This window comes from Halyomorpha halys, unplaced genomic scaffold (assembly GCF_000696795.3).
Source record: "Halyomorpha halys isolate HHAL.00 unplaced genomic scaffold, Hhal_1.1 Scaffold472.1, whole genome shotgun sequence".
Lineage (NCBI taxonomy): Eukaryota > Metazoa > Arthropoda > Insecta > Hemiptera > Pentatomidae > Halyomorpha > Halyomorpha halys.
The window spans coordinates 345,563-356,344 of NW_027111148.1; the positions used below are offsets into that span (position 1 = coordinate 345,563).

The following is a 10,782-nucleotide window of genomic DNA, read 5'->3' on the forward strand; positions in this document are numbered from 1 at the left end:
ATTTTTTTAAATAATGAGGAATTAGAGGCTTTTCTTTCCTTCCCACTCCCTCCAACTAAAATACACTGGAAGGATTGTAATTGATGCTGTTGCCATAGTGACAAACTTATTGGTTTACTGAATAGTAATAATTTCTGTCACATAATAATTTAAGTTAAACAACTAGGGTAGAGAGAGCAGGCTACTTCGCATTACATTTTGGATATTTGTTTTAATATTCTTCATTTTTTTGATAAACTTAGAGGAGTCAGAAAAGTATAAAATTTATACCTTAGCTCCTTTAAGTAAAAATGAAAGACAAAATCACTAGTTCACTCTGTTGTAATACTTATGTATTCAATTTAATGTTTCAAAAAGTAGAACAAATTTTGTGAGTACGTAGAGAGAGTGCACCACTTTCAAAAATTCATTGTAAACATCTGAGAATCAATAGCTGTTAATTTAAGTCTGTGATAATCAAAGGGAAAAAAAGAAACATTAAAATACAAAAATTAAATGAATTAAAAAGAGAAAATATATTTTTGGAAATTATATGAAAAATATAATTTCCAAACATTTGTATTAAATATGAATCTTTATATATATATAATAATAATACAATTTATAATTCTTACTGTGCCTGCTGGATGGTGCAGTAAGAATTACAACTTAACTCTCCTCCATATAAAAATGAATTATTTTGAGTTGTGACAGTCTTCTTCTAAACCTACAATATATATACAATTTTTTATTGATTTTTAATATTTTGTAGAAGCATGTTGAAAATTAAAAAAAGAAAACAATAAGGCAATTAAAGAAAAAATCAAAAGGTCCATTAGCATGGACAGGTTTACTGGAGCAAGGATTCCCAATTTCTTGTGTAAAGTTGTTTGCAGTCATATTTTCAGAAATTTCAAGTAAGGAAAAGATTAATCATAAAAACTGATAGAAGCTTCTTAATTACAGATACAATGTAAACAACTCCATGATTACACTTACCTTTGTACATCAAAAAGAATCAATCTGGCAATAAAAATTTGAGGTATGCTGTTTATGAGGAGAAATAAAATTATCAGAAAACCTACAATAATACTTTACCTGAACTTTAGAACTACCATTCGGAAGACAAATTTTTCTCTCTCAGCTCTTTCACTACTACTAGTGTGCCACACTCATTCACAACAGAATACTTTAACCATCAGTGGAGCAATGTTAGAACTTTAACCTTAAGGAGCAAAGTAAACAGTTTCTACAGTAGTGAAAATATTTGGATGAAAAAAAAAGTTTTTAATATTAATTTAATATTTATTTTAATATTATATATATATTAAGATATATATAAATTGAAATATATTTTACAGAAGTAAATCTCGTGTGCTCAATATATTACAAAAATAAATAATTTATTAAAAACTATTCTACACCTATGGATATTGTATAAAAGGCACTAGTGCTAAAGACTGTGAATGGAAGGCATTGATAATAATATAATCTCCATTTGTGAGGAAAAGATAATAAAAAAAAGAAGTGATTATTGCAGAAAAGATAAATATCTCAAGAAAATGAGTATTGTAATAAAAAGAGAAAAAGAAAAGTGGAAGTTGTTACAATCATATTTAAAGGTAAATCTGTCCACTTATTAGTTGCGCGCTACTCCTATTGTAATGTATATATTTATACATATACATAAGTATACATATATATTTATTTCTATATATATAATCTGGAAACATAAATATTCATTTGCTTTGGTATTCTGATCTGCATATACAAGTAAAAAAAATAAAATAAAGAAATATTAAGGCACAAATGTGCAACATATCACATTGAAATATCGAAACACTTCTTAAAATTTAGTAATTTGGTATCCAATTTAAAAATAATGATTTGTACATTTAAAATATTCACAGATAGCGCATTGATAATAAGACAATGCCCTTTGAAAAGCATAATGTTACAATCAATTAAAGCACAATTTCTATGTCTGTTACATATATATATATAATTTAATACTATGTCACTTCTTAAAGTAAAATATACAATCAATAATATATAAAATATCTTTTAGTTCTTCAATTATAACAATATATACATGTTTTAACTGTTTTCTTTTTAAATATACAGATATGTAATAATTCAATCAATTAAATAAAAAAAAAACAACAATAGTACACGGATTGTCATTATGTTTTAAAATCTACTTAAAACAATAACAATATAAATATATACAAATTAAAACAATAATCAACTATTATATTTATAATAAATACAACTATGTACTTTATTTTCAACATGAAAAATAATTACATGCACTTTTAATGGCTTTTGAACTTAAATATAATTTACATTTTATATACTGACTATATATTTTTTTTTAAAATTGGAAACAACAAATTCATTCGTAAATTTGAGCAAGTTATTATTATTATTATCACTCGGTTCTGGTTACTCCTTCAGAATTTTGGGAAGGCTGAGATTCTTTAGAAATATTATTGTTAATGTTTATTTCATCACAGTTCATTTTCACTAAACTATTATCAACAGCATTTGTCTTTTCTCCTGTTTTTACAGAGTTCGTATGGTTCTCTTTAACTTCAACACTTTTCAATACTTGAGATGTCATTTCTGTAGTTTGTGGTACAACTTTTGAAGGATCAGATACTGATAGGTGTGCTTTATTGTCACTTTTGGGCGAAGCAGGAGGAGGTGTGCATTTACTACTGTCACTAGGACTTGGGAGGGGCAATGGTCTCTTTTCATCACTCATTTTTGGTGGTGGAGGAGTTTCTGTTTTGGATGGTGGTATCCTCTGAACAGCAGGAGTTTGTTCCGGCTTAAAGGTATCCTGAGGCCTGGTCAAAGTGTGCATTGGATTAAACAACATTCCAATTGATGGGTTGAGAGAAGGATGATAGGCACACATAGATCGTATTAGTTCTGGGGAGAGCATCCTATTCGGATCAGGAGAGAAACCCGGATAACCACTATATAAGAGGTGGTAAGGATTAGGGGGTAAAAAACTCCCTGAGTGGGCAGGGCTAGGCATGCGAGGACTCAAATAAGGTTTAGGATCACTGAAACTAGGAGGCTGCTTGGACATTTTTGGGGATCCAGGAGTGTATGGTGGAGGTTGCTTCGTAGGAGATCTCGGGATAGAGCTAGTTGGAATTGTTTTTGGATCCACTTTCATAAGTGTAAGTTTTTGCTTTTGTTGTGAAGAAATTGGTTCTTCAGGGCATGCATATAAAGGCTTAACACCAGATGCAGGATTCCCTAGAAACCTAGGCATATTTCTCATTTTGAAAAATCTAGCTGGTTTAGATTGGTCAGAGTTTTGTTTCATGAGCACTGTAGTTCTATCAATACTAGGGTTCCACTGTTTGGTAGGAGCTTTTAAAGTTTTATACTTTGCAGTTGGTTGAGGTTTATCTTTATTGACTGCAATGCCAGCATTGGGTGTCCCAGAATTAGTTTTGGGTCCTGGATATAATTTAGTTGGGTTATTCGTGTTTGTAACTGGTCTTATCGTAACAGAAGTGTTTCCAATAACTCTTTCATTTGGACTCAATTTGTTGACTATTTTATTTAAAACATCACCTTTTTCCTTCATGCCACCAGGTGGTACCCTACTAATACTTAGCTTATTAACTTCAATAATGCTGTTTGCCTTCCTGACTTGGTCCTTACTTACTTTACTCACACTGACAATCGGCTCTGTTGGAGGCCTGGGTGTCGACATGATAGGATAACTTGTTGGTACAATATTAGTCGTTGGTTTCATAGCAGCCATAGTTGTTGTGACACTAACTGTGCATGGTTCTAATGAGTGTGAAGGCAATGGTAATGTTCCAGGAACAGTTTTTGTTGTCATAGCCATACTTAAAGGTGTTGATATAGTGGGCTGAGAAATAGTCATTGGTGCAACTACACTCACTTCCGGCATAGATGCAGGAGCTGGAAACATGATGCAAGGTGGTTTCGCATTGGTGGTTGTTGTAGTGGCCAAAGGTATTGATGAAGGAACTAAAACAGATGGTGGAGTCCTGGCATTAGCAGATATTGTTGTACTAGTCACTGAAGAAGTAATGGGAACAGGAAACACCCCTGATTCAGCGTTACCTGGGAGAAGACTATTTATTAATGATGGAGCCCCATTTGAAGAGGAAGTGATAGCAGTAGTAACTGGTGCAACTACACCAGGGGATGAGACTGGATGGGTAATCTCTGGAGGAGTAATGGAAGTCAACCCCTGACTGACAATAGTATTGGAAACACTAGTCATGCAGAGGTGATTAGAGTTCTTTGAAGTGGGCAAGAGAGATGGACTGCAAATTGGAGGAGCTTCTAGGCCAGGTATTGGAGAGCATTCGCTGCTTTCAACATTACGCACACTCATCACTCCATTCTCACTAATTTGTAATTGTACTTCTTTCCATTCACTTTCTGCCAGCAGCTTTTCTTCTTTGTTACTTTCTTTCTTGGGTTCTTTCGTAATTATTCTTATTGTCTTCTTTTTTAATTCTAATATTCTGTAGGTCAGATGAATAGGGATTTTCTGAAAAAATGAAAATGAAATTAGATTGAATCTATCACCTATTCCAATCTGAGTACTGATAATACTCATAAAACACAATGAAATCATCAATGCGATAGCCCAAATAACCCAATGAGTAATCATTTTATGGTAAAAAAAATACACAAACAATCGACTGGGCTTCTGAATTCTTTTTTTAGAATGAGATACTAATCCTGTGACTTGTTTTCAAACAACTTGAAGCTTGAGTCAACTTAAGAAAGAAAGATCATAGTTTAACAAAATACAAAGAGAAAAGAAAATGTGCTATTATGGTGCAGGTACATGATGACCACCAAAAGATAGTTCATAAGTATTCCTCAAAGAACTGAACACAAAAAAGTATATAGAATAGGAAAATCCCAAACATTTTAAAACTTTAAAAAAGTTGTTGTTAATCATTATGCCCTGTTTTTGGTTGAAAATGTAAAACCCTTAAATCATAAATGTCTATGGTTTTAATGTGCCCAAAGAAATATTGAAAAATATTATATCTATACATAAACAAAACAATAAACTGATAGATGAAAAGTAAAAGAAAAATTATAATAAAAATATTTTTTTAAAAAAAATTTTTTTAACTGTATATTTCCGTATTTTTAAAAAATTTTACTCTTGCCATTGTTACTTATTTTTATTCTTATCATTGTTTATTCAAGTTTATTTTATACTGATACTATTTTATGTCTTCCTTCCTTTTATTTATATGTAATTTCTTATCACTTTATTTTTACATACTTAAATTACCTTATTGTATCTTATTGTTGTAATATTCTCAGTTTTCTTTTTTTTGTATCTTTTTAGCCCTGATGAAGCCCTGCAAAGTGGGGCGAAACATTGGAAAATAAATAGTTGTAAACTATTTTTGTTTCTCTTTTGACCCTGACCATCTTTTTATAAAAATCAATATGAGACATAACATCAATTTGTACACAAATGATCAAGGCTCTGATTTTTAAGCAACAGTATATTCTGTTCACATGCTTGTTTTGAACTGCTAATCAAAAATCTATATGAATTAGTGTAACAAGATGCAATTAACCAAATTTTATTTTACATATTGGACAATCAATGCATACATTTGCATATTTGGGCTATTCCAGTTGGGTAAAATCAAAATAATTTAAAATACAACAATTAAGACGAAATTTAACATTATAATCAAAGGTTTATATTCATTTGATTAGTATACAATAATATAACAAACGATGCCTTCAATAATTCACTTAGGTATGGATTTTTCTTTTTCCAGAATTCCATTTCTCCTGCATGTCCATTTTTAACATTACACTCAATTTTAAGGTAAGTTTGTTGCTCACTTTCCTTACAAGTGCTAATGTTTATTATTTTTAAAATGCCAAAAGTTAAGTACATCATTTAGTCCAAGGTTGAAATCAAAGATGAAACAGTTTTAACAATTGATGGAAAAATTGTTTATTGCAAAAATTGCTCAAAACTTATAGCAAATTACAGAAAATTACTTATTGATGAATATCTCAGCAAATTTGTGTTCTACTGTTATCTATTTATCTGTTATACATGTTTCTTAATCAGAGATTGTTTTTCGATATTACCAGAAATTTTCTGACACAATCTCTCTAAAATTTAAACGCAGTATAATTTCAATTTGCAAGCTAAAAGGAATGAAACAACTGTATGAATGAATTTTGATTATTAATATGATTTGAAAGCAATTGTTAAACTAAATCGGTCTTTCAGTTTCCATGACCCTCCATGAATTTGTAAATTGTGATCTTATAATTTTTTTTTTAATTTTAGATTAAAAACTCCACTGCAAATTACCTGAACCACTGCATTAATGAATTATGATCTAAAATTTAAATAAATCAATTAATAACAGGAAAAAGAGATTTTTTAAAGCCCCTTCTAGGGCAATCAAATATAAATTATTAGTGAATGTGAAACAATTACCACCCCAACCTCTGAAACAAGAGGAGGCATTGAGGCAGCTGTATTTCATGCGCAACATTTGGATATATTTAAAGCCATCTTCCATGAAATTTTAAGAATGGAAGGGAATGAGGCACTGCATGCAGAAAAGGCATATGAAATAATGAATAATACAATGTTAATCAATAGGTTAACGTACTTTTATTGATATCCATCTTAGTTTTATTTCAGCTAAACTGAAGGAATTTCAAGAAAAAAATATGTTGTTAGACAAAAGTTTAAAACTATTTAAACAATTTAAAGAAAGTGTATTTCATGTACCATGCCAAGTAGGAGAAAAATTGAAAGAAACAGAAGATAAGGTTTTTATTAAAAACTTTTTACTGGCAATTCTATAAGATATTGATATAATATAAAATGGTTAATATAATATTTGAGGCTAATTTCAGGATGTTTAACTGGTTATGATTACGCTCAAAAGAACATTTATTGTGTTGTAATTGCTGACAATCTTAACTGGATGCTTTGAGCAAATGGAGATACGAATGGCAAACATGTTTAAGATGTTCGAGAAAATTTCAAAGATGACAACAGCATTTATGCTTAAATAAATGGACTTATACCCATAGCAAAATGCACCAGAAAGTAGGAGATTAGAACATGAGTTTTAAAGGTAAAGATCTAACCCACAGCCATTTACACCGGTCTGCGCCTATGTTAGACCTCTTTTATTGTTCCGAAATCCTAAGTTATATTACAAAATATATATATAACATATACTAGGAACATTAATGGTGACAAGCAACTAAGAAAGTTGAAGAAAGTAGCCATTCAAATAGAGGTGTAAACATTATTTCTTAGTTTAAAAAAAAAAAAGGTTACAATACACACCTTAATATTTAATGATAATATGATAACATGAAAATTTAAGAAGAAGAAATAAAACTTCACAGATGATATTCAAGGTAGTAGACAAATTAAAATAAATTCCAACTCTTTTTACAAGATTTAACAAAGTGATAAAAATAATCATGAAAGTCAAAAAGATAAAATGAAAGAGGCATGATAACAATTGTTGATTTGAACTAACATACTGGCCCTAAATAAAAATTAAAATTAATAGCTTTCATAAAGAGCCACTTAAGATCACTGATTTGCTGATTTCCATGTTGGCCTTTTGATGTTCAATCTAACAAAATCTCATCCCACTTAACAGTCCCTGTTTCCTAATCAGTCACATATCAATAAAACAAGATAATCCTTAATGATGTTAAAATTTACATATAATTACTTCAAAGTAAAATAAAATAAAATTGCATACCCTTCGACACTGATAAGTATAAGCTATGTCCATGAGTGTGATATGTTCCATCAGCGGATCATCTTTATAAAAAATATTAACTTGGTGTCCTGAATGTAAGCCAAATTTCCCTCTGATCAACTTTATAAGGTGAGATATTGTTAAAGCAGCTGGACAATGCAAATACCTTTTATTCACCTTAATTTCAAAACAGTTTGGTTAAAAATAACACAAGAATAAAAAAAATCAAAGCATATACATAAAAAATCATTTGAGTTGTGAATTACCTGATGATTAGATTGAACATTATGATATTCCAAGCATATTATGAGTAGCTCATCAGGAAATAATACAGGAGTATTATCTGAGACTTCACCCCTTTGTTCAGGTATAGCTGGTAAAGACTCGGGATGTTTCTGATAAAATTCAACTCTCCTTTGCATTTCATCTAAAATAAAATCAAGAGGTAACTTGGAGAAAATTAACAGAAAAACTATAAACAAAAAAATTGATCAGTTCTTACTTTTGAACAGTGATGGAACTAATTTATACACAATATTTTGAAGAGTTTTATCTGTCCTTATATTTAGGAGTGGGTTTGTTTTGTGTATCTGCACATCACAGATGGGACAGTATTTGTTTTTTTCCAAATACTTAACGATACAGCTCTTGCAAACTGAAATAAAAGTGACAAATTTAAAATCTTAAGATATACAAAAAAAAAAATATTTTTTGTAGAGTCATATAAATCTTTACTAACATGAATGAAGGCACTCGATTACTGTAGTAGCATCAATATAATAACCGCCACACAAAACACATATAAGATGAGGGTTTACGTCAGTTATTTTTAATCTTTTTGGGCTATGCATTTTGGTAAATGCAATCACTTGCATAAACATCCAGGTTCTGAAAATGTAATTAAAACATCTATTTTAATTTAAGCTTTTAAAGGTACTAGTGAATTATGATAAAATATATAAATACTTACGAAATCTCTTGACATATATAAGTCTGGAACTCCAAACTGCAATGTTTTTAGTGTTAGAACACAGAGTTCTAGACACTTTTTCCATCTTTGTAGATGTCATCAAATAGTTCTGAATTGCAATGAATCCATTACTGAATCCTATAAATTATGACAGAGTAAGAAAGAGTTGGACCTACATGAAAATTTGAATAAGAACAACATTCAACATTACAATTGTATGTCCAATTCAAAAATTAGTATAACAGCAATCACTTTATCATGACCGATTGCCCTATTTAGAAAAGCACACTAAAAATTATTTTTACTCTTATATATGTACTCAGAAAACACAGACGTCCAAATAAATAAATAGGTTAATCCAACACAACACTGACCTCAAACTTGTTCCACTTTATATTTTTCCAACCTTTCATACTTGCAATTAGTTAGCATCTTCAATTGATTTTAATTGGTTAAACATTCTATCTCGTGAACATTTTTCAAATTCAAACCTTATTGCTCGTAAATAAACACAGCACTTTAAGCGTTTTCAATTATACAGCCTCATAACCTTGTTAACAGTTCGCCTTCAAAGTTCCGATTTTACCCTACACGCGTCGTTAGTTACACATTTACTGCAACCTGATGGGTGACACCAGCGTATGCATATTTAACCATAAACTTATTTGCCGGATTAGAAATTGATGTATAATATACTTGCATTACTTTTTTCCACTAAGAATAATGGAATTGTCGAATGAAATAAGTTTTGGTCTTAAGCGTTTAGCCAATTCTTCCATCGTTAATGATGAATACTTTGACAAACTTCTTACTGAGATTTCTCAGTATTTGGAAAATCCTCTTAGTAATCAGCATACTATTGGTAATTATTAGTAATATCTGGTGTATAGCTTGTTATAATATTTTTTTTACTAAATTGGTTAATGATTTTTATGCATAGGAATTTCCAAGACAGTACCTAGGATAGATGCTTTGAAAGAAAGTTATGCTGCCCTAGTCGTATTTTTTGTTGAAAGTATGAGAAGAAATATTGATATCGAAAGTTTGAAGTCAGTCTTGTCAGAGCATAAATTTAATGATAGCAGAATTGAAAGAATTTTAGAATTGTATGTAAAACATAAACTTGAATTGCAGAATTCCCTTCAACAATTTAATTCTGATCCACCTAATTTGTTAGGAGTTTCTTGGAAGCTCAATTATTGTGTGAAAGTAGGTTTTATGGTTTTATTTGCAATTTTATGAACTTCTCAGATATTATTTGATTCATGATTATTTTTAATGATTTCAGTCTTCGTTTTCTGATTTTGATGGAAAGTGTCTTTATTTCATTGAGTTACAAGTGGACAAAAACAATCTCAATTCAGTAACGAAAGATCATGAAGTTATAAAATTCGCATGTACTGTTCAACAACTTCAGAGTCTGGTTGCCTCATTGAGAGCTGCTGTAAGACAATTAGAGTCAATATCTAATATTTCAAAATAGTTCCCTTTACAAATACTGAAGCGTTCCTTCAAATACAACTTATCTGTGATTATGAGATTGTAAATAATAAGTATCTCATCTTATATTTTAATATTTATAATAAAATAGATATATTATTTACTTTGTTTTTGGTTTATGAAGTATTTTAAACCCACATTGCAACTTATCTTTTAATAAGTTTGTTAATAGACTTAATCTAGTGTGGTAATGGTTACCAACAGATATGTATCTTCTCTTATGAGTAAAAAGAATGTTTTATATTTATCTGACTACATTATGCCTGTTACATTATTGTACTTGTATCATTAAATTGTTGGTTTGGCAGTTGTTCATGGTAAGTTCTGGATGCACTCTTGGTCTATAATTTTTTTTTACACATCTTGACTTTATTTTACAATTAGTTTTAAAAAATAATTCTTTACTACAACTCATTAAGGGTCTTGGGTACTTTGTAAGAAAGTACTGTTTCTAGACAAAGATTTGTGCTAGGAAGCAATTTAGCCAAAATCACACCACATTGTAATTGTTACAACTTGAACATTAAA

At 30.0% G+C, this 10,782-nt stretch overlaps 2 protein-coding genes across 2 annotated transcripts; one reads left to right on the forward strand and one right to left on the reverse strand.

The window, feature by feature from the left end:
- Positions 1-2,265: 2,265 nt before the first annotated feature.
- LOC106683199 (polycomb group protein Psc) lies at positions 2,266-9,266 on the reverse strand. The gene is made up of 7 exons (XM_014424503.2): positions 9,129-9,266; positions 8,755-8,892; positions 8,524-8,672; positions 8,287-8,439; positions 8,051-8,211; positions 7,785-7,961; positions 2,266-4,534 (listed from the first exon to the last, which is right to left on the reverse strand). The coding sequence occupies exons 3-7, from the start codon at positions 8,663-8,665 to the stop codon at positions 2,411-2,413; spliced, it is 2,757 nt and encodes a 918-aa protein (XP_014279989.1). The 5' UTR covers positions 8,666-8,672; positions 8,755-8,892; positions 9,129-9,266; the 3' UTR covers positions 2,266-2,410.
- Positions 9,267-9,349: 83 nt separating this feature from the next.
- Positions 9,350-10,357, forward strand: LOC106683200 (COMM domain-containing protein 3). Its single transcript, XM_014424505.3, has 3 exons — positions 9,350-9,616; positions 9,695-9,963; positions 10,043-10,357. Exons 1-3 carry the CDS (start codon positions 9,478-9,480, stop codon positions 10,235-10,237), a joined length of 603 nt encoding a protein of 200 aa, XP_014279991.1. The 5' UTR covers positions 9,350-9,477; the 3' UTR covers positions 10,238-10,357.
- Positions 10,358-10,782: the final 425 nt, after the last annotated feature.

What these genes read in the sequence shown, in the direction of transcription:
- LOC106683199 (XM_014424503.2), bottom strand. Translation starts at nt 8,665, where the DNA reads ATGTTTATGCAAGTGATTGCATTTACCAAAATGCATAGCCCAAAAAGA. An exon ending in AATCGAGTGCCTTCATTCAT is followed by an intron (nt 8,440 to 8,523) that starts GTTAGTAAAGAT and finishes CTTTTATTTCAG; the next exon opens with TTTGCAAGAGCTGTATCGTT. An exon ending in AGTTCCATCACTGTTCAAAA is followed by an intron (nt 8,212 to 8,286) that starts GTAAGAACTGAT and finishes ATTTTATTTTAG; the next exon opens with ATGAAATGCAAAGGAGAGTT.
- LOC106683200 (XM_014424505.3), top strand. Translation starts at nt 9,478, where the DNA reads ATGGAATTGTCGAATGAAATAAGTTTTGGTCTTAAGCGTTTAGCCAAT. An exon ending in TAGTAATCAGCATACTATTG is followed by an intron (nt 9,617 to 9,694) that starts GTAATTATTAGT and finishes TTTTATGCATAG; the next exon opens with GAATTTCCAAGACAGTACCT. An exon ending in AGCTCAATTATTGTGTGAAA is followed by an intron (nt 9,964 to 10,042) that starts GTAGGTTTTATG and finishes TAATGATTTCAG; the next exon opens with TCTTCGTTTTCTGATTTTGA.